Here is a 23,910-nt window from a genome sequence, read left to right as displayed (position 1 = left end):
GAATAAAAAATAATTTGGCATGATAAATCCACCAAACCAGTAGCCTGCTGATGTCATTAGCTTTCACTTAAACAATACAGTATTCGAGTACATCATTTTTAAAATTAATTTTATTTTTAAAATGATATTGATGGCATAATCTTTAAAATGCAGCAATTATGCAGTGGTTGCTCTGAAGAGTAACTTTATTGTTTTTTCATTTTTCTCCGAAGGCACTAACTCATGTTGGGATATGGTTCAACAAGTGCCAGCATCCCACTGGTACCTGGACCAAGTAGGCAATCCTCATGTGTGCACCTTGACTGTGAGTTTTGCCTGGCAATTCAACCACAGAGATATCATAGCCAAGCCTGATCCTGTCACTCACAACATCCACCCATGCATGATTCCTAGCAAAAGCACTGGATAGCAATCGGGGTGAAAATACTGGCTTATGTTACTACAGATTGCAATACCCCGATTGCTATTCTGACTAAGATCAGTTAATTCATGTTCAGTAGGAAGAAAATCTCGGACCAAGTCATCTGTATGACTCTACCACATTTGGTAGTGCATTTATCCATTGAGCCATTGGGAGGGCTTATTTAAATACTAGTGTATGTATCATTGGGTTATTACTGTGTGATGTAAAAAAAATCGTATTTCTTTCGTATCTTTTTAGCAACATGAAATCCTGTTGGAAAATAACCATCGTGCAGGGTTTCTTATCGGTGATGGGGCTGGTGTTGGAAAGGGAAGAACTGTGGCTGGTATTATTTATGAAAATTACATAAAGGGCAGAAAGAAGTCATTGTGGTAAGCATAAAGTAATTACAGCATGTGTGCAAAAGTGACCTTTCTTTATTTTTGAAAATAACGATATGATTGAACTCTAGGAGCTAGAACCTAAAATTTGATCCCCTATTATAAAGTTATTTTGGTTAAGCTGTAAAAGTTAAACCAGTGTGTTAATTATTTCCTTGTTTTTACAATATGTAAAAATATGAATGATGGGGCGGTTTACACACCACAGCTGATACATCTCGAGTCAGAGTTCATTTTGAAGAGAATTAAGCTGTTTTATGGCATGTCATTCATGGAATGCCCCATTCTTTTACCTTATCATTTCACTGAGAGAATACCATAATCACACAGGAGTTTTACACCCCGTAGCTAGTGACACAAAACATGCTTAGAAATCTAGCTGAATGGTGGAATAAACTGAATGACCGTTTCCTGTTTCTGTGCATCCAGTGCCTGGAAATACTGTTTGTGATATCTATATGTGCATGGGAAATAAATAAATAAAATGCTGGATGACAAATGTAGATTATTAAAAAAATTGAAGCTAATTAAAATTATTGTTGAAATGTATACCAAACGCTGTGTTGATCGGATTCAATATTATCATGTTATAGGTTTAGTGTCTCCAATGATCTGAAATACGATGCTGAACGTGACCTTAAAGATATAGACGCTGAAAAGATTCCAGTGCATGCTCTCAACAAGGTACGGAAGATCAATCCAACATGGGGTATTTTTGTAGAATCAAAAGTAATAAATTAAAGTTCCAGGTCTGTTTTGAATTATCATCGCAGAATATTTGAAGAAGTTATGTAACATTAGAAATAGGCTTTTTGTCATTGAGAATGCAAAGTACTTTTTAAAATTTATTGACCTTCCCTTAGTTCACCAAGAGCACACACAGTGGGCCTGATTTTAACTGAACCCACATGGCAACAGGTTCGCACACCACCTGATTTTAATTTCCCTTGACATCATTGGGAAGTAAAATTGGTGGTGTATAAAACAGGCACCTGAACAAATCTTATCAACTTCTAGGCAGGTTAGATTAAAAATTTTCCCCTGGCTAAAAGGGCTGAAAGACACCCTGCAGTGGTTGGCCTGTCCACCAACAATGTGAAAGATCAGCCAGCATGACTTAACCTCTGATTTATCTTCTGTCCCTGCGTTATGCACCTAATTAAATCGAAGATACTTATTATAAAGCATGTTATTTATATTATCTATGTTCATCACAGTGTGCTTTTTTAATTGGTAGCGTGAGTGTCAGCTGTGGCTCAGTAGGTAGCATCATTGTTTATGAGCCAGAAGGTACAAGGTTCAAGTTCCACTCCCCAGACTTAAGCTCAAAAATCTAGGCTGACACCCGAGTGCAGTATCGAGAGAACACTGCACTGCTGGAAATGGCGTCTTTCAGATGAGGCATTAAACCAAGGTATATACTCTCAAGTGTATGTAAAAGATCCCACAGCCCTGTTTTGAAAAAGAGCACTGGAATTATCCCAAGTTTCCTGGCCAATATTCATCCCTCGATCACCATTACTAAAAGTAGATTATTTGATCTTTATAATTGTTTGTGGAAACTTGCTGTGCGAAAATTGGTCGCTGCGTTTCTGACATTACAACAGCGACGACACCTCAGAAGTATTTAATTGACTGTAAAGCACTCTTGGGACATCCTGAGGATGTGAAAGGAGCTTTATAAATGCAAATCTTTCTTTCTTTTATGCATTACAATGTGATTTTTTAAATTGGTAACAGATAAAGTATGGTGATACAGCTACTTCTGAAGGTGTTTTGTTTGCAACCTACTCTGCACTGATTGGTGAAAGTCAAGCTGGTGGTCAACACAGAACAAGGCTAAAACAGATTCTGGACTGGTGCGGAGAGCAGTTTGATGGTGTTGTATCCTTTAATAGTTCAACTTCTGAGTGATTAATAATTAAATTACATTGAAGCAGTACACTACTGACATGTTAAGTAAACAAGCTTTCAATATGATTTGAAGTTATAAGATTAGTAAAGTTCACAAAATAATCTTAGGCTTTCTTTCAAAAAAGATCATCGATCAAATTGAAATATGTTGCAGGTACAATTTATAAAATAAATGTGCATTTTTGGCATTATTTGTCCTCTGAAATGCTACAATAGATTGTTTATAATTCAAGAACATTAGCACTGATGATGACTGGATGATCTTTCATGCTTCAAAAACAGATGACCATTAAGGTAGGCAACTTGGAAAGGATTATTTACCATATCTGCATATATGATAGAATCAGGCTAGGATAACCTGAGGCAGGATTTTGCTCTTGGCGGGGGTGCTCAGTGGGGGCCAATTAAGGCCCGCCCTGCGTGGATCCCGAGCGGCAGCGCTGAGCGCTGCCTTTGCGGGTGGGGGATGGAGGGAGAGCCAGGACTAAAGCGCAGTTCACACATACACGAGAAAGAGCGCTTCAATCTCCCTGAGGCATGGCGCTGCCTCAGGGAGATTGAAGCGCTGTGTGTAAAAAAAAAAAAGAGAATAAAAATTTAATGAAACATGTCCCCTCATGTGACTCTGTGACATGAACTGGGACATATTTAATTCAAAAATAAAGTTTTTATTTGATGTTTATTTGCTTTAGGAAATCTCACCCTGCTCGTGGATGAGGTTTCCTAAAAAATGTAAAGGCCGCTTGGCCTTTTCCCCTGCCCACCAATTGTTAGGTTAGACGGGCAGCGTAAATTTGAATTTAGTTAGATAGTTAATGGCCTTAATAGGCCTTTTAATTGTCGGCCAGCACGCCTCTGGCCAACTCTGGTGTGCGCCCACTGATCGAAATTGCGAGACTGCACAATGACGTTGGGACGCATGCCCGATGTCATCGCGCATCATTTTATGCTCAGGCGTGTTGAGCATGCGCCCCTGCACACCAAGCGTAATACTCTGCCCCTGGCTGCAGGAGACAAAATCGATCAGTTATGATTATTTGTCACTTAGTGGGAAAAACTTACTTTAAGCAAAGCTCTTTCAAAGCTTGGCTTTGTCAAGGCAAGCTTGAAAGTGGTTTCTAAGTGGGAACAACACTGAACTTTCAAATCCAATTCGATAGAGGATTCTGTGGCCAAGAGCAATGTCTTTGCGGTAAATGAGTGTGAACTCAACAGGTTCATCAGCTATTATGATTCTGTTGATGTTGAGGCAAACACAAGCTGTTGTCAATGATGTACCAAAAAGATAAATTAATCTCATTGCATTTGTGGGACCTCGCTGTGCAGAATGAATACCTAGTTGCTAATGTATATCACTTCAGATCATCTCACTGAAAGTGTTTTGAGGCTTTTCTAAGATATATGAAAAAGTGCTAAATAAATACAAGCCCTTTTTTTTCCCTCTGCCTTTCTGATCATTGAAACAACAATTCTTTGGATCTTCTGTACTTTCCTTGACTACTTTTGCCTCTTAGATTGTGTTTGATGAATGTCACAAAGCAAAAAATGTCTGTGTGAATGGCAGTACCAAATCCACCAAAACAGGCCTGGCTGTCCTAGAGCTGCAAAATAGACTACCATTTGCGAGAGTTGTCTATGCAAGTGCCACAGGTATGGATCTATCCTTTTAAAAAGTGTTTTTTTTTTGTGTGTGCGGTAGACACTGAAGGCAATGTATTAGTGTAAGTGTGTTGTGTTATTAGTACATTAAGACTCTTCAGTATAATTTTAATAAGACTGTTCCTCTTTCCTGAAATAACTAGCTGTGCGTTGGCGTTTTCTCAATTTTAAAAAGACCTAACAATAACCCTGTGTTGACTGGGCTATCAATTGTTTGGAGTGCTAACTAACTATATACCAACATTGTACAGCATTTTACAGCATCAAAACATAATAATACATGGGACGGGGGAAAGAAATTCATTCACATAGCACCGCTTGTAGCGTGTCATTGTAGTCTCGCGGGCTGCTAACTGTGTGGCTTTCTCCATTAATAACATTGAGTGCCTGCAAGCTGTCTGCCCCAAAGAATTGATGAAGTCTGCATAGTGCCATAGCGGTGCTATGCAAATTAGTTCACCCCCCCCCCCCCATATTAATTTTTTAATTAATACAAATCTTCACCCTGAATTAATTAAAATGGAGAGTTATTAAATTAATTTATCCCAGCAAATTCTGACATTACTATTATCCATGGAGTTTATGCTTCTGTTACTTTCTTCCTGCTTCCTTTTTCGGCTTTTCCTATGTTACACGGGGTCGCCACAATGCTGGTTGATTACCTTCATATCAACCATCATTTTTGGATTTGGCAGGTGGTTTTAGAGCCAGATACCCTTCCTGCCACAAAGCCTCCTGATTTATCTGAGCTGGGGACCAGCACCGATAGACACTGGCTTGTCTGCACCAGTGTCTGGGTTATTATATATTTCTGTTACTATTCGTAATGATTAAATTGACAGTTTTTTTTACTGGAATTATTAACAGCAGAATTGATAGTACTGTGATATTACCTCAGGCAACCTGTAAATGTTTGTGAAATACTTTTCAAAAGCAAACTTTGAACAAATTTTCTTCCCAAATAAGTGAAAAGTAGAGATTTTTATTATTATTTGTTCATGGGATGTGGGTGTTGCTGACTAGGCCAGCATTTATTTCCCATCCCTAATTGCCCTGGAGAAGGCGGTGGTGAACTGCCTTCTTGAACCTCTGCAGTCCATATGGTGTAGGTATATCCACAGTGCTGTTAATTGCCCCTCCTAATCAGCCAGAAGAAAAATTATCATTGATTTGGGCAATATAAAGATGCTGCAGCTGTGAGTTTGCACCAAGCTACAAGCTGATTCACTTACCAAGGCACCACATAGTACAGTGCAAATACAGTGCAGAAATTATACCTGTCTGATGGATTGAGGCAGATTGATTTAATATTAAAATATGATTTCTTTTTTTAAAAAAAGCAAATAATCAAGTTTAAATAAGATGCATCATATTAAAATGTATAGCTTATCCCATATTTAATGACTTCCCCCTACAGAATTATAACCAATAATGTCAATCCCTTGATTCACACTCATATATTAGGAAATGACTACATCTCAAGTGACACAGAACTGGTGCTGTGCATGCCTGTAGCTATTCATCTTTGACAAAATAATAGTGTCGTCTTTGCCTACAGTATAAAGCAATAATTTATAGGGTGGACTGTGCAGTGGGGTTCGCCTATTGTCCTTTAACTTGAGCAAATTGTATTTGAATTCAGCTTAGACTAATGGGATGGAAGATTCTCTGCTACCTTACAAGATCTTACAAGAAATTTGACTTTTGAGTGTCTTCCCAGTTCCTAGTGAGTTTTAGTCATTAATGGAAACTTGTTCATGATTCTGTACAAATGTTTATGGCTGGTGTGTATATCATGCTTCCAAAGTAAGGGGTTAAAATATTGTTGGAACAGAGTAGAAGCAGCTTTTCCAATGCAGCACAATATTTTCATCTAACCGACAATGTGGAAAATTGCCTAAGTAGGTCCTGTCCACAAAAGGCAGGACAAATCTAATCTAGCTAGTTACCACCCCATTGGCCCATTCTCAATCATCAGCAAAAGTGATGGAAGGTATCGTAGACAATTCTATCAAGCAGCACCTAGTCAGTAATAACCTGCTCACTGATACACATTTGCATTTTGCCAGGGTCTCTAGGCTCCAGACCTCATTGTAGTCTAGAAAAAAAGAGGTGAATTCCAGAGGTGAGGTGAGAGTGCTTACCTTTGACATCATTGCCTGAGTGTGGCGTCCAAGGGGCCTTAACAAAACTGAAGCCAATGGGAAATAATCTGAGTGATTTTGTAATGAATATGTTAATGCATTTATGATTTTTTTTTTCCTCCTTCAACTAAAGCTGATATTATCTCATGATAAAGTTGCATTAGCCTTTGGCACAAAATTATCAGCATCAAAACATATTTTTAGAAATTCACTGTTTTATTGCCAAAAATATTTGAATATTGATTATCCATCACATTGTTCACTACTCCTTCAGCTTATGCCTTTAAACATTCGTGGCTTTATATGTCACGGGGAGATGGTGGCATAATGGTAATGCCACTGGACTAATAATTCAGAGGCCTTGGCTAATGCTGTGGGAACCTGGGCTCAAACCCCACCAAGGCAGCAAGTGGAATTTAAATCCAATAAATGGAATTGAAAGCTAGTCTCAGTAATGGTGACCATGAAACTATCATTTTTTGTTGTAAAAATCCACCTGGTTCACTAATGGCCTTTAGGGAGGGAAATCTGACATCCTTACCTGGTCTGGCCTACATGTGACTCCAGATCCACAGTAATGTGATTGACTTTTAACTGCCTTCTGAAAAATGGCCTTTCAAGCCACTGAGTTCAAGGGCAATTAGTGACTGGCAACAAATGCTAGACTTGCCAGTAATGCCAACATCCCATGAAATAATTTTTCTTTAAATGTTGGCATGCAGTACAGAGAAAAATGGCAACTCAGTGGTAAGATTTGGAATGCACTGCCTGATGGAGTGGTAAATACAGTTTCAACATTATGGCTTCATGTGTCTGGAATCTTTATTACTTGTTGCAAAATGTTTCCACTCAAGTTGCTTAGAATACTTTTTATTTTAAATATAAAGGTGCCTCAGAACCAAAGAACATGGCTTACATGTGTCGTTTAGGTATTTGGGGAGAAGGCACACCCTTCCGCCAGTTTGAGGATTTCCTTCATGCTATTGAGAAACGGTGAGTCTACATTTAAACCTTAAAGAGAAGTAGTAAAGCTTTGAAACTACTATTGGCAACAATTGGTTATGCCTTTAGAGGAGCTGTTAGTCCAATTAAATTAGGCTTAACACCTGCTTCAGAGTAATGGACAGAGGAAAGGGAGTGCAAGAAAAGAGAGTCCTGGGTTGTTTGTGCATAAATCTTTGACGGTGACATGATGGGTTAATAAAGCAATTAATAAAACTTATGTGATCCTGGGTTTTATAGTGTCATAGAGTACAAAAGCTGGGAAGTTATGCTAAATCCATAGAAAACACTAGTTTGGTCTCATCTGATGTATTATGTCCAATTCTGGGCACCACACCTTTGGAAGGACGTGAAGGCTATGGAGAGGTTGGAGAAGAGATCTACTAAAATGGTTTGACGGTTGAGGGATGACTTCTACAATCATGAATGGCTTAGGTGGAGAAAATACAGAAAAACTGTTTCCAATGCCTGACCGTTTGAAAACCATAGGGAACAGATTTAAGGTCATTGGCTTTGGACCAGCGGCAACATGAAGAATTTTTTTCATGTAACTCAGCGCTAAGATTTGGAATGCACTGCCTGATGGAGTGGTAAATACAGTTTCAACATTAACTTTCAAAGGGAAATTGGATAAACACTTCAAAGAAAAAAAGTTGCAGAAACATTGGGAAATAATGGGAAAGTGGCACTAAAGGATTTGTTCTTTGAAAAAGCTGATGCAATTCAATGGGCTGAATGGCTTGCTTCTGTGCTGTACTATTTTATTGTTCTATGAATGCCATATGAATGGGTTAAGTATTTGTCCCCTAAAATCCACAACAGACTTCAAGGCTCAATTTCTTCATTGTTATACCAGGCACATGGCTTATAAAGGATCAGGTAAATTTCACATCAAATTTCATTTATCATTCTCTGAACGATGTGGAAGGTGTACAAAATTAAAATACTGCTGATTTAAAAACTCGTCACTTCTGACGATTGCACAAGTCAGGTGATAGAGAATCAGCAACCCATTTTTTACCCACCTTATTTCCTTTTGGAAAAGGGAGGACCACTGAGAAGGACAAGTGACGACATTGAGAGCACCATGACCTCCAGGTCTCAAACCATCTTACCAGAGCCATATATCATGATTCCATCATCATTATTGGATAAACATCCAGGAATTCCTGACTTAATGTCACAGTGAGAGCAGCGTCACGAGCTGCGGCAGGTCAAGGAGAAGGGCCACCGTTAATAAAGACAAATAAGAACAGGCAATAAACAAAATAATTTGCACTTTTATAGCATCTTTTAAAGTAGTGAACTGTCCCATGGCACTTCACAAGATTGTTATTAGGGATAAGTCAAAAGATTGGCCAACAAGTTAGGTTTAAGGAATGTCAAAAAGGGGCAGAGAGCTTTAGTGTCACCTACATCCTAAGCATAAATCGAATAAAATTGTCCCTTGTGATTTCACACCCCCCAGATTTAACCTGGCCATGCTACTAGCTATGCAGTGTTATCATTTATTGCACACTGTGATTTAGCACTTTGGGGAGGATTTTGCCCTCATCAGGCGGGCGAGCCCAGGAACGGCCGTGAGACCGACCATCACCAGCGATCAGGTTCTGACCACTATTTCAAGCTGGCTAGCCAACTAACGGCTGGCCAGTGTGAAAGGCGCGCCAAGGTCCTCAGCGCTGCCAGGGTGGGAGGAGCGCAAGCGCTGAAGTGTGTGCATGCGAGGGGCAGTGCGCACTGACAACTCCCTGAAGGCACGCAGAGCTGCCCCAGGGAGCGGAAGGATTTTAAAATGAAAAATGAACTTTTTACATATGATATAAACATGTCCCCATGTATGACTTAGTCTGATAAAGAGGGGCATGTAAAAATGGATGTTAAATTTTTATTGTCTTTTTTAGAAAGCGTTGGAAACCTCACCTGGCCTGTGGGTGAGGTTTCGTTAAAAATGCAAAGGCCTATTCGTCTGCCCCCCCCAACCAAATAGTTGAGCGGGTAGGGAAAAATGCAACTTAATTAATTACTTAAGGGCCTTAATAGGCCTCTTAACTGTCGGTGGGTGCGCTGATGCTTCTCGCGCACCCGCCGCCGACCGAAAGAGTGCGCGATGATGTTGGGACACTCGCCCAAAGCCATCATGCACTATTTCACTCCCGTTCGGATCGGGCGCACGCCCACCCACCCGCGGGATGAAAAGTTCTGCCCTTCGAATTTTTAAGGCCCCATTCATACATCCTGATCTAAAATCATGATTGTCCTGCTCCAAAGCTTTTAAGGGAAATTCAAACTCCCCACCGTCCGGCACCACCTTATTCCAGACTTAATAATTGATTGGATACTGGAATGTTTAAAAAGAAATTGATAAAATGTCACAAGTAATCATATGAGCACAGACTAGTTGGCCTGAAGGGCTGTATATTCTATGTAAAAAAAAAACAAAATGCTGGAAATGCTCAGCATGTCAAGCAGCATCTGTGGAGGGAGAAACATTGCATTATAGTACGATGACCTTTCATCAGAACATCATATCGGTTTGAATGCTCCTTTTTGAATATGAGTTCTGTTTGATGTGGGAGACTGCATGTTGGTGCAGTAGGAGTAATTTCCAGTGCACTGCACTAGACTGATCACATGCAGATTGACGCCCTACATTTTGTACATTCTGTGTTACTCATTTTGGACTTAGTTTTGAATAGATGAATGATCTGAATTTAGGACTTGAGAGAACAATAACAAAATTTACTAAGACATCAAATTGCAGGTAATGTGAATTGTAGTATACATTAAGAAAGGCTACAGGCTGACAAAGAAAGCTAGGAGGATTGGCAGTTGCAACTCAATGTAGAAGAATGTCAGTATGTTTTGGAAGTTAAAAAAGAAAGGGCACATTGAACAGTTAGATTTTAAATGGAGTAGAGAAACAGAGAGTATGTGGTAAGTATTGTATAGCGTTTGAGACATTCCATTATAGGAAAGTCATAAAAGTACCAGAAATGGTTTCATGTAGATACACAAGGATGTTACCAGGAATGAGGAGTTGCAGTTATGTTAGGTACAGGTACAGTGTGCTAGGTGCTGCATTAGCATGGTGGCGTGCCGATTAGCTATCGGCTTTGAGCATCTGTCGTTTCCCGCGTTTCAAGCGGTTCGAGTGACCCTTAACCCAGCCCAAACTGCCCGACTGGAAAACCAACAAGATCCGAAATCCGGCACAGACTCGGTCCCCAGTTTGCCGTTTTGAGACACTGTACCTGTACTTGAGAAGTTACGGCTTTGTTCACTAGAGTTGGAAATGTTGAGTGGTGACCCGATGGAAATCTTCAAGATTATTGAGAGTTATGATAAGGTGAATAGTGATAAATTCTGTCTATTGGTCGATGAGACAGTAACAAGGGAGCATAAATTTAAGATCAACCCAAAAGCAATTATAGGGTAAGTGAGAAAAAAAATATTTTAGAAGAAAAAACTTGTATTTATTTAGCACCTTCCATGGCTTCAGGACATTCCAAAGCACTTTACAGCTAATGAGGTACTTTTGGAGCAAGGAGAGTGGGGTTAGGTTACGTGGTTTATGTGGAGGAAAAACTTTGGTGAAAAGACAATGGCTGACATTTTTCCATGCTGTAACGCTCTACAGTTCTATGAATGGGTTTCAGTCAACCCCAAATGGAGACCAAATATTACTTGTTCTAATTGTTATATAGAAACTTTCACAACCTCTTGATGCAGAATGTCCCAAACCACTTGACAGCCAATTAAGGCCTGCCCTGCGTGGATCGCGAGCAGCAGCACTGAGCACTGCCTGTGCGGGCGGGAGGAGGAGGGAGAGCGGGCCTAGCGCGCAGTTCCCGCATGCATGCGAAAGAGTGCTTTAATCTCCCTGGGGCACGGAGATACCTCGGGGAGATGAAATGCTGTTTTTGAAAAAAGGAAATAAAAATGTCATAAAACGTGTCCCCTCGTGTGACTCTGTCACATGAGCAGGGACTGTTTTTAATTCAAGCGTTAAATTTTTATTTTATTTGTATTTGATTTTGGAAACCTCATCCCACCCGTGGATGAGGTTTCCTAAAAAATGTAAAGGCCGCTTGGCCTTTTCGCCTGCCTGTCAACCGTTGGGTTGAACAGGCAGTGAAAAATTCAGTACAATTGTTAACTTAATGGCCTTAATAGGCCTTTTAATTGTCGGCAGACACGCCTCTGGCTCCGGTGTACGCCCGCCCACCGAACTATTGCGAGAGTGCGCGTTGACGTTGGCACACTCGGCCAACGTCAACGCACTTTATTTATCACTCCGGCGTGTCAGGCACGCACCCACATGCACGCCAAGTGTAATTTTCTGCCCGTAGTCATTGTTGTAATATAGGAAATGTGACAGCCAATTTATGCACAACAAGGTCCTACAAAGAGCAGTGAGGTAATAACCTGATAATTTATTTAAGTGCTACGGATTAATATTTGCCAGGACACTGGAGAGAACTCTCCTGCTCTTCTTCAAACAGGGCCATAGGATCTTCTAACATCTCATTCAGAACACAATGGGTGGAATTTTACCCTGGCGAGATTTTACGGTCCTGCTGAAGTCAATGGACTTTTGAATGGCTCACCGCATTTTATGCCCCCGCCCCACCATGCCACAATGCAGCAGCCATAAAATTCCACCCAATGCCTCTGACAATGAAGTGCCTCTCTCAGTACTGCACTGAAATGTCAGCCTAAGTTATTTGCTTCTCTGGAATGGGAAGCAAACACAGAAGTTCCTGACTCAGAGGCATGAATGCTAGCACTGAGCTATAGCTGTTATGACACATGTGTTTCAGCCACACATTTGTGGGAAGGTTTGTGCTCTGCCTTAGTAAGGCGATGCATTTTTATGCAACTAAATGAGAAGTCGATCTAACCTGAATGAAAGTCATCTGCCTACACATTATTCTAATTTGAAGCAGGGTCTGTTTTATCTTACTGAAAAGGTCATTTTGGCAAAACACACCATGGTTTTGAAAGTAAACTTAACAAGTTATATTATTTTGTAGGTTTTAATACACTTTAAAAATACTGGGGAGAAAAACTCAACGTTCTTACAGCTTTGAAGAAGTAATTACTACATGTTATGTCAATTACTAATTAATATATTACAGCTTTGAATTACCACAGGCTATTATTACCAATTAATGTATAAAGCTAAAATTTCCATGGCCCGAGCAAGGGGTTGGAAGTGTGGTAGGCCAGGCATTCTGTCTACCACTTTGCATTCCAAATCAAGGTGCCCCTACCAGTACGGAGGTGGACACTAGAATAGCATACTGCAGCTCCAAAAGGGGAACTACCAAAGGCCCAAATTGGTTTGAAGACGAAAGCAATTTAAAAACAATCACCTCTCCAATGGTAATCAGCCCATTTTGTTTTAGAAGTAGAACGAGCAATTCCATACTTGCACCACAGTTCTCACAGGAGTGAACCTAAGAAGTGTTATGTAGTATTTTAATGTCTTTGTCAACCTTTCATATTACCAATACCATTTACCATTCAAGAAAGGAAAGAAAGACTTGCATTTACCTTAGGGTTTTCATGACCACCTGACAGCTGGAAGCACCTTGCAGCTAATTAAGTATGTTTTTGAAGTGCAGTTACTGTTGTGATGCTGTACTGTGGGTACCAAATAAAATAATTTGATTTTCGATACAAAATGACAGTGATTTTTGACTAACATCTTATAATTTGGTTCTATTTTCCTTGTTTTAGTGGTGTGGGTGCTATGGAAATTGTTGCTATGGATATGAAAGTTAGTGGCATGTATATTGCTAGGCAACTAAGCTTTGCTGGAGTAACATTCAGAATAGAAGAAATACCTCTTGATCACAGTTTCCAACTTGTATACAACAAAGCAGCTGTGCTGGTAAGGAGTTCCACTTATTTCACCAATATTCCATTATTTTTGATTTTGCAAATTAAACACCTTAGAAAACATTTTGTCAAGTAACCTGTAAGGGTAAAGTGTGTTATAATATTTTCTTGAAACACCATGTGTTTACCAAAACTTAAACCACTATAGGGGTAATTTTCACCTTCCCTGTGTGATCAGTAAACTACTGGAGCAGAGCCTTTAAAAACTTAATTTGAAATGGGATGAGAAATGGGATGGGTAGCCAGGGAAAGGGTAGGCCCACTCAGGGACAGAGGTGGGAATCTGTGTGTGGAGCCAGAAGAAATGGGAGAGATACTAAATGAATACTTCTCATCAGTATTCACCAAAGAGAAGGACTTAGCAGTCGATTTGTCTAGGGGAGAGTGTGTAGATAGCCTGGATCATGTTGAGATCAAAAAAGAGGTGTTAGGCGTCTTGAAGAATATTAAGGTGGATAAGTCCCCAGGGCCAGATGGGATCTACCCCAGAGTACTGAGGGAGGCAAGGGAGGAGATTGCTGGGGCCTTGACAGAAATCTTTGTATTCTCACTGGCTACAGGTGAGGTCCCAGAGGACTGGAGAATGGCCAATGTTGTTCCATTGTTTAAGAAGGGTAGCAGGGATAATCCAGGAAATTACAGGCCGGTGAGCCTTACGTCAGTGGTAGGGAAATTATTGGCGAAGATTCTTCGTGACAGGATTTACTACCATTTGGAAGCAAATGGGCATATTAGTGAGGGGCAGCATGGTTTTGTGAAGGGGAGGTCGTGTCTCACTAACTTGATCGAGTTTTTCGAGGAAATGACAAAGATGATCGACAATGGATGGGCAGTGGATGTTATATACATGGATTTCAGTAAGGCCTTTGACAAGGTCCCTCATGGCAGACTGGTACAGAAGGTAAAGTCGCATGGGATCAGAGGTGAGCTGGCAGGATGGATACAGAATTGGCTTGGTCAAAGAAGACAGAGGGTAGGAGTGGAAGGGTGCTTTTCTGAATGGAGAGCTGTGACTAGTGGAGTTCCACAGGGATCAGTGCTGGGACCTTTACTGTTTGTGGTATACATAAATGATTTGGAGGAAAATGTAACTGGGCTAATTAGTAAGTTTGCAGACAACACTAAGGTTAGAGTAGTTGCAGATAGTGAAGAGGATTGTCAAAGGATACAACGGGATATAGATCGGTTGGAGACTTGGGCGGAGAAATGGCAGATGGAGTTTAATCCGGACAAATGCGAGGTAATGCATTTTGGAAGGTCTAATACAGGCAGGAATTATACAGTAAATGGCAGAACCCTTAAGTGCATTGACGGGCAGAGGGATCTGGGTGTACAGGTCCACAGGTCACTGAAAGTGGCAATGCAGGTGGATAAGGTAGTCAGGAAGGCATATGGCATGCTTGCCTTCATTGGCAGGGGTATTGAGTATAAAAGCTGGGAAGTCATGCTGCAGCTGTATAGAACCTTGGGTAGGCCACACTTGGAATATTGCGTGCAATTCTGGTCACCACATTACCAGAAGGATATGGAGGCGTTGGAGAGGGTGCAGAGGAGGTTTACCAGGATGCTGCCTGGTCTGGAGGTTAGTAGCTATGAGGAGAGGTTGGAGAAACTCGGATTGTTCTCACTAGAGCGACGGAGATTGAGGGGCGACTTGATAGAAGTTTACAAAATTATGAGTGGCATGGACAGAGTAGATAGTCAGAAGCTTTTTCCCAGGGTGGAAGAGTCAATTACTAGGGGACATAGATTTAAGGTGAGAAGAGAAAACTATAGCGGAGATGTGCGGGGCAAGTTTTTTACGCAGAGGGTAGTGAGTGTCTGGAATTCGCTGCCAGAGGAGGTGGTGGAAGCAGGTACGATAGTGGTGTTTGAGGCAGCTTGACAAATACATGAATAGGATGGGAATAGAGGGATATGGACCCCAGAAGTGCAAAATGTTTTAGTTGACGGGCAGTATGATCGGCGCAGGCTTGGAGGGCCGAAGGGCCTGTTCCTGTGCTGTACTTTTCTTTGTTCTTGTTCTTTGTTCTCTAACAAGTGACCCGTTCCATGAGTTTACTGCCCGAGTAGTGAAGGTGAAAATTAGCCTCATGTGACTAGAACATGTGATAACAGTTAGAATTTCCAAGCTTGGTGATTGGTTCTTTTCCTTAAACGGTCTTTCCTCTCTCCAGTGGTGGATTAAGCAACACATCTGGCTGTTGTAGCTCTGATGGCTAATTAAAGCTATGATTGAAGTGGTAACACGTTGGCCCCAAAATAATTTTCTTGATATTTCAGCGCTAACCACAGTTATGATTCAGTTTTTTATCATCAGTAGGATGTCATTTCACTGAACCCAGTGTAGTCAATGATTGATTCTTGCTGTGTTCAATTAATTATTTAACTTCAACCATTACTTTCACCACTGCTTTTATTCTAAGAAACTAGGCAAAGCTGAAAGAGGCAGATAGGTGCCAATTCTAAACTGAAATGATGCTTGTTCCTAATACATAATAGCCTCGATTTCCCTGGGCAGGAATTTTGATTGTCTTTCCTATGAACTCGTAACCCTGGCCTGTTTCTGGGCTCAGGGTCACTGACTTGTTGGGAGCTGTTGTTACCATCATTTATAGCTCTGTTGGGTGCCTGCCTCAAGTGAGGGCCCAATTGCTACAGCACCTCCCTGTGATGTAGGTTGGCATGTGGTCCTGGCAGAAGATCCAAAACAATTTAAAAACGATGCCAAAATCTGGGGATATATAGGTGTTCCATAAGCCCAATTTAGCCAAAGCACAAATGAATGAAATGTGCAATGTGGCAATATTTTGTTACTTGTCTCTCAGTACACCTGGACGTATTTGGGCAGGGTTTTTTGTTCAATTTCGCTTTTGCTGGAAAGTCCCCACCAATTTGCCTGAACTCCCTGCCCAGAGTACATTTGTTTAAAAGTATTACCAGTGAGAAAACTCGAGCCTCATATTTGTATTACATAAAATGAATTCAGGAATTCCTTTAAATTGCAAATTCCTGGATTCTACTGAAGTCTAATTCAAGCCAAAGCATGCTCCAGGCTCTGGTTGTCACCCTCAAATGAAAGAAGTTATAAATAAGCAGTCAGGATGTGTAAAATTTTAATACAAAAAAGGGAAATACTAAATAAGCAGTTCCTGTTTTATTGTGACTGTGCAAAACATTTTAATTATAACAGGTTTATCTCATCATCCTCCTCAATAAAGGAAGAGGCTAAATGTAACCTATGGAAACAAATACACAAGCATTTTCCCATATCTACCAGAAATTTCTAGGCTGTGAGACGGTGTTTAATCTTTTAATTTCTTCAGGTTACATTTAAAACGAATGCAAGATGTCCACTTAAATAAAAACACTTTTTATTTTAAGAATAGCATAGATTAAGCAAAACCTATATGCTTTCTCAAATTCAAAGTTCTTATGATCAAGCAGAAATCATCTTTTAGAGATAGTAAGTGCAAGAGTTAAATTTATTTGTTAGATATGATGCAAAAGAAATTTGTGTTACTACTTCTGTCTTGCAACGTTTCTGAGATGTTAAATACTGTAGAAACTTGTGTCAGTGTTTTTATGTTTAGTTTACTTTGATATGCCTGAAAAAGGGTTTATTTTTCAGTGGGCTGAAGCAATGAATACTTTCCAACAAGCAGCAGACTTAATTGGTTTGGAGTCCAGGAAATCTCTTTGGGGGCAGTTTTGGTCTGCGCATCAACGCTTCTTCAAGTATCTATGTATTGCGGCCAAAGTTAGACGTTTAGTAGAATTAGGCAAACAAGAGCTGCAGAAAGGCAAGGTAAGGGGTCACTTTCTGCTTTCAAACGGTGTAGAAGGGAACGATTTTTATTGTTTAATGGAAATAGAATATTTCCAGGTGCACAGCCATATGACCAGGTATAATTATGACATAGCTATATAGGCGATAGGACCTGATATGGGACATCAGGTACTTTGACAATGTTTGACATTTATTTTTGATACACTGTTGGAATCTCTTTACTTTAATATTAGCTCTATCTCGGTGGCCAACATAAATCTCCATCAACTTGTTTTCTGTCCTTTTCCAGTCTTTTTTTGCATAGCACCAACTTTGGATACATAACAAATAGTCAGTATTTATGTGGCAGAATTTTTCAATCAGCGTGCAGAGGCGGGCCCAACACGCCGACACGTAAAATGATGCGCAATGACGTTGGGCATGCGCCCCGACGTCATCGCGCTGAGTTGCGATGTTGCGTTCAGCGGGTGCGCGCCCCGTCGATACGTAAACGGCCTGTAAAGTCCATTAGGATCTAATTAAGGTTATTGTGGACGCTGCCTGTCCAACCTTAAGGTTGGCGAGCAGGCAATAAGACTAAGCGGCCTTCGGGTTTTTTAGGAAACCTCTTCCAGGAGGGGGATGAGGTTTCCTAAAGCTTTTATTGAATAATAAAAACATTTTCATAAATATAAAAACATGTCCCAACTCATGTGACACGTTAAACCTTTTATTTAATCATTTTAATATCGATTCAGTCTCCCTGAGGCAGCTCCGTGCTTCAGGGAGATTGAAGCGCTCAAGAGCGCTGGCCCCGACTCTCTCCCTCCCCCCCACCCGCGACTTATGCTGGGCGGGCCTTAATTGGCCCGCCCGTGTTAAATGGCATGGAGCCAATTGCGGGCGGCGTTCGCCTCCACTTCCGCCGAGCCCATCTGCCATATGAAAAATCCTGCCCATGATCATAATGCAGAGTTCTGGGCCATATAATGATGCCATTAAATCAATTCAATTCAAATCAAATTAACTTGTTTGTCATATTAGCATTATTTATTGACACACAATTGCATGTTATCAGCACATGGATGAGGATAAATCCAGTGGATTTATGGCACTATAATTGTGCAGGTTAAACAAGAATACGAGTAAATGTGATTTCCATGCCAAAAAATAAGATAGTGTCACTTTCAGTGGCTGTATTTTGTAACTTTATTTTCTATCTTTTTTACCACAACCTTTCCTGCAATCTCAACTTCTGCATTGAATGCTATCAATATTTACTGGAAATATAATACAGGGGGATATAAAGCATGATTGATGCTAGTCATATCGCAGAACAGTATTGATTCCATTCATCTCTCCATGCTTTATATAGGAACATAGGAATAGGCCATTCAGTCCCTCAAGCCTGTACTTCCATTTAATTAGATTTGTATCTCAAATCAATTTACTTGCCATTGGTCCATATCTCTTGATATCCTCTCCTAATAAAAAAAAAATCTTTCCCAGTCATGAGAATTCAAATTGTCACAGCATCCACAGGCTATCGGGGAGTGAGCTACAGATTTCCACTATTCTTTTCATTATTCTCCCCTCAAAATCATTTAACTTCCCAGCAACCTCCTGACAAAAGAACAATATTAACAAATAAATGTATGAAATTGGAATATCCAGTCCACTTACCCATTGCACTGACTGTAGAAATATAGATTTATAAGCAAAGAGGGAATGACCATCCATTTATTTAATGGAATTTTACTGTGTGTTCATTCCAGTGCGTTGTTATTGGACTGCAATCCACAGGTGAGGCTCGGACACGAGAAGTACTTGATGAGAATGACGGCCACCTTAACCAATTTGTATCTGCTGCAGTGTAAGTAAAGATGTCATGCCATTTCAATAACCGTTGGATAGTTCAAATCAATGGCTTAAGTCTATCTAATTATTGCAGTTGCCTCTTTGACATAGTTTCCAGAAGTTAAAATTGTAAAATATTATTATGCGTTTATTATAGAATATTTCTACTTCAGAGGCATTTAACACTTCTATAGCTGGACCTGCTGCTTAAAGGATGAGCCCCATTCACAAAGTTGATTGCAGAAAATCATTTTCCTTTTCACAATCCTGGCCAGAATCCCATGGTGAAGTCCACTGCCAATAGTTATCGGGTATACCAGAAACAACTGTACTTTAGGTCCTGAATTATATCCACAGAGCAGGAAACTTGACATTTAGACTTCCAACCCACACACCTCTTCGCCCCTCCCCTGCAGCTCCAAACATTGATTTCCATATAAGGGGAGGATGGAAGCTGCATGGCCCACAAGACCATTGAGGAAACATGCAACACACAGCTAGGGCCCGGTGTAACTAGTTTCTGGAATAGTTTCTGGCTGTTCCAGTGATCTCCCTGCAGAACTTACAGCGGGGGCCTCACCATAATTGGCTGCATGCCCACTCTTCATCAAAATTGTTCGGCTTTTATTTTTGTTTATCAATGAAGGAGAGCTCTGCATCATTTTTATCCCAGTGCTGTCACTTTTAATGGGCACTGATATCTTGGAATGCGATTTATGTGTTATCTTGTCTTTTACAAAAAATGAAAAAATTAGCTTGCCAAATATTTATTTTTAAGAAACAGCATCCTTTACCGTTTTGTTTTATGTTGACTTTTTGCCAGAGAATCTGGCTAAGTACCAAATCTTTTCCTGTTATTTTCTAAATAGGTAAATCTTGTTATAAAATCTGCTTAATGTTAAAATTTTGGTTTAGGTTAAAGTACTAAATTTAGCCATGATGAGTCTCTTGTGTAACATGCATTTAACATGTAAATACTTCTGACCTTTGCATTACTATTTACATAAATTGCTGTGAACCTTTAAGTTTACATGAACATTAATAGATGTGACCTTTGCCTTAGTACATTAAACCAGAGAACTGAGAATTTAATAGCTTAGGGTGCCCCAGAAGCAAGTCGGCATGGAGCCAACCAGCTCCACGCCAGCTAGTCCAGCAGCCATGAAGTGCTGTGGGCAGGCTAAACAAGGCCCTCGCTGGGGAGGAAGTCCTGCCGGCTAATCCTTTGAGAGGCAGAGCCTCCTTCGGCATTGCACCTCAGACATATTGAGGTAGCTGCATCACCGCTTGTAAACCCTGGCAGCAGGATAGTGGCGTCTTCTGTGGCCCCTTCCGCCTAGGGACTTCCTGCTGGCCCTGCACTTGTTGTGCCTGCGCCTCTCCTCCCACAGGTTCCTCCCCTGGAGGCTGCATTGGGACACTTGGCATCCTCTCCCTTCTGCCCCTCTCTTCCTCCTCAGAGGAGGTGCCACCAGCGGAGACCATAATCCCTATTACCAGTGAAACGGAAGGCTGCCTGAAACCTGGAAGGGTCCACACAGTCTGAATCCTCTAGGAGCCTTACAGACACCAATAAGTCCTGAAATGAGGCCTGGAAATGCTAACAATGAAGCCCCGAACAGAGATGAAGCTGCCAAGCACCAATAAGCATCCAGCTGCAAACTATCTCGTAAACTCCTCACCACTCACACTGGCAATGCTGCTGACCCTTTTTATCCCGCCCTTGGATGAGGTTTTTGAAATTGTTGGCTGCCCACCTGCCTGTTTTGCCCATGCGATGAGCGTGAAATGGGCAAAGTAAAATACAGCATAGCTGCCTTTTTAATGACCTTAACTGGCCTCATAATTGATGGCGGGCGTGGCTACGACTTGCCTCCGCCGAGCAAAATATCGGGCAAGTGCGCGATGATGTCGGGATGCTCATCCGACATCATCGCGTGCTATTTTACGCTCCAATGTGTCGGGTGCATGCCCGCACGCCAAGCAAAATATTCTGGCCCTAGATTTGATCTCTAGTCTGTTTTGAATTAGCTGATGGCATGCTAATCAGCAGTGGGTTGCTGCAAATTGGCTTCAGAGCACTAAACTGGAGAGATGAGAATTCAGCCAGGATTTACATCTCTGATCTCTATCCTTGCTTCAAAGGGTGTACACCGATGTGAGATAACAAGAGCATCAGTGTCAACTGTGATAACCCCCAGAAACTGATAGCCTTGCTATCTAGATTCACCCATGAAAAATGGCCACCTAGTTATGATACTGGGTATGTGTTGGTACCAAAGGAATGGCATCAAATTATAAATCAGTTTCTTTAGGATAGCAAAGAAAATTTGGAGAAAAAAGCATAAAAATCTCAGTAATTGATTCCCCACATACTAAAAGAAAATACATACTAAAAGGTAACATTGAGTAAAATCCTGGTGAAATGGTGTGCACATCTTTTCTTCGTGGTTTCTGTCGATCCTCTACCAAAGTAGTCGCAGGAGATCAGACGAACCCGTGTAGAAATTCCAGACCTAATTTTCTATTCTCACCTGGATGGTTTGCAAGACCTACCATTGCAAGTCTGACTCTTTGGATTAACAAACTACCTGCTGGTAGGTATGAATAAAGTGTGTGTTGCAAGTTATATATGCGGCACATATTGATGCTTCATTTTCCTCTGACATTCAAATACTCATGGTTTATACGTCAACAGTGTATTATACAAAAAGTGGATGCGTCTGCACATTCACCTGAGGTGATGCTTAAGCTGGAGAGGAAGCTACAACATGTGGCCTGCATAGCCAGTATAATTTATCTGCTGCAGTTGAACCTATTAAATAGTATCACTCCCAAGAGTCAAACTCCATGCCTAAAGAATGAGTATCATCGCAATGTAAAAGTTGCTTTCCATTGAAAGAATAATATGACAGAAATTGAGCTTTTGAACCAACCCTGTGACGCAGTTGTAAGTTTGCATCATGCGGACGATAGTACTCAAATCATCTCGAGAGTGAATTTCAGCATTCCATGTTGGGTGGCCACATAGATCTGTTACACAGCACAGCTGACTTGATATTGTTAACATGCCTTCCATTAGCAGATTATATATACACCCACTGTATAGCTTGTACCGCTTGACGAAAGAACTTTAAAGGAAGAGAGAGAATATTTCAATTTCACTTTAGATAGTTTACATTTTTCACCATAATATTTTTCATATATTTTATAAATGATATGGTACAGTAAATGCTTTTGTAAGAAAATGTAATAAATTAATTTTAAGAAGGAATGTAATACTTAAATGTTTATAAGCCTTGAGCAGCTGAATTAAATTTTGCATTTTACTTACAGAGGTGTCTTTAAGTCACTAATTCAGAAGCACTTTCCTTCAACAAAGAGAAAGAAAGAAAAAGGAACGGGGACAAAAAGGAAACGTAAGATATATGACATTTAAATATTACATTTTAATAAGTAAAAGCACTGATTAAGCAACCTTGTAATGTTTCGTTGGTTCTTTGTTCAATATCTATTCAATGACAGCCTACATTTCCGTAAAACATTAATTTGGCCCCTAAGTTATTAAAAGGCTGGAGCGGGTGGAAAGTCTAAAAGCGGAAGCCTTTAGAGGCGGGGAGGACAAATTTAGGGTGGAACCTAATTATGTCAGGATTCCGCCGGGTCTAACAAGGTTTGTCCTGACCTTTTGTAAGTTTCAGCGGGGGGAATGGCCAGATTTTTCGGCTGACATTTCCTATGTCAAGTGGTCGTATCTTTGGGATTCTTGTGCTCCCCCAGCAAAGCCTGGTCCTTGCTGCTTTGAAAGACCTCAGCAAAATTCACGCCAACAGAAAGTCTTTTGAAGCCCCAAATACTTACTAGAACAAGCTCATCAATCACCTTGTCTGGAGGCAGGATGGTGAAGACTGCAGAAACAAGATGCTCTTGTTGATCTCAGATACAGGTGGCTGGGGTAAAGTCTACCTTACAGGGGGGAATCAAGCTGAGGCAGGGCAAGGCTAATGCACCCTTGCAGATGCCAGCAACTCACGCTGGCCATACAGTTAACCCGGTCTGCAGGATTTGGGGCAGACTCTTCAACTGTAGCTAGGGCAACCAGTGATTCTGCTCTGCCACATTTGCACTAGCAGAGTAGCGTCCCAAGGAATTTCAGGATTTTCATTTTTCGAATGGTAACATTATACAAACATGATCACAATTTTAAATGGGTGATTAAATTTTTTTTAAAAACATGTAAATGATCTTTAGAAGGTCAAGACGAGATTTATAGCGGTGTTCAAAATCACATAACGGTTTTGAGAGTGTAAATAAGGAGAAATTGTTTCCGGGGCCAGTAGCCAAAGGACACAGATGTGATAGAAGGCAAAAGAGCCAGAGGTGACATGAGGACTTCTTGTCTGCATAGCGAGTTGTTGTGTTCTGGAATGCATTGCTTGAAAGTCTGGTGGAAACAGATTCAGTAGCAACTTTCAAAAGGAAATTAGATAAATAGCTGAAAGGAAAAAATATACAATGTTTATGGGGAAAGAGGAGAAGAGTGGGAGCAATTGGATAGCTCTACCAAAGAGCCAATGCAGGCACGATGGGCCAGATGGCCCCTCTGTGTTCTATGATTCTGATTGTGTGAGAAAATACATAACAGGCCTTGATAGTTTACTCAATAAGAAGCCATAGAGTGACATCGGTATAACTCACAAACATGAGTTCAGGCCTGACTGGTACTCTTAGCCCGAGTATTAAATGGGCATTAAGGTTTTGCCTAATGAACTCACAGGAATGCTAACTTTGCCCTGTGAACTTTCTAAAATCTTAGATTTGTGATGGTGCATTAACAAAATGCACGACTGAGTG

General features: G+C 40.7%; 1 protein-coding gene across 4 annotated transcripts in view; it reads left to right on the top strand.

Moving 5' to 3' along the window:
* sbno2b (strawberry notch homolog 2b) overlaps positions 1-23,910 on the top strand; it is a 152,623-nt gene that overhangs the window by 92,021 nt on the left and 36,692 nt on the right. For all 4 annotated transcript variants that reach the window (XM_078555941.1, XM_078555940.1, XM_078555939.1 and 1 more), the window contains 9 exons: positions 662-795; positions 1,398-1,488; positions 2,545-2,688; positions 4,233-4,368; positions 7,409-7,514; positions 13,269-13,422; positions 17,062-17,238; positions 18,975-19,072; positions 22,393-22,475. In XM_078555941.1, the coding sequence (XP_078412067.1) occupies positions 662-795; positions 1,398-1,488; positions 2,545-2,688; positions 4,233-4,368; positions 7,409-7,514; positions 13,269-13,422; positions 17,062-17,238; positions 18,975-19,072; positions 22,393-22,475 (1,123 nt within the window). The remainder of the gene's footprint in view (positions 1-661; positions 796-1,397; positions 1,489-2,544; positions 2,689-4,232; positions 4,369-7,408; positions 7,515-13,268; positions 13,423-17,061; positions 17,239-18,974; positions 19,073-22,392; positions 22,476-23,910) is intronic.

The sequence above is a fragment of the Cetorhinus maximus genome, chromosome 13, assembly GCF_964194155.1.
Source record: "Cetorhinus maximus chromosome 13, sCetMax3.hap1.1, whole genome shotgun sequence".
In the NCBI taxonomy this organism is placed as follows: Eukaryota; Metazoa; Chordata; class Chondrichthyes; order Lamniformes; family Cetorhinidae; genus Cetorhinus; species Cetorhinus maximus.
Note: the sequence above shows the minus strand (reverse complement) of the source record. Positions and strands in the feature narration are given on the sequence as shown.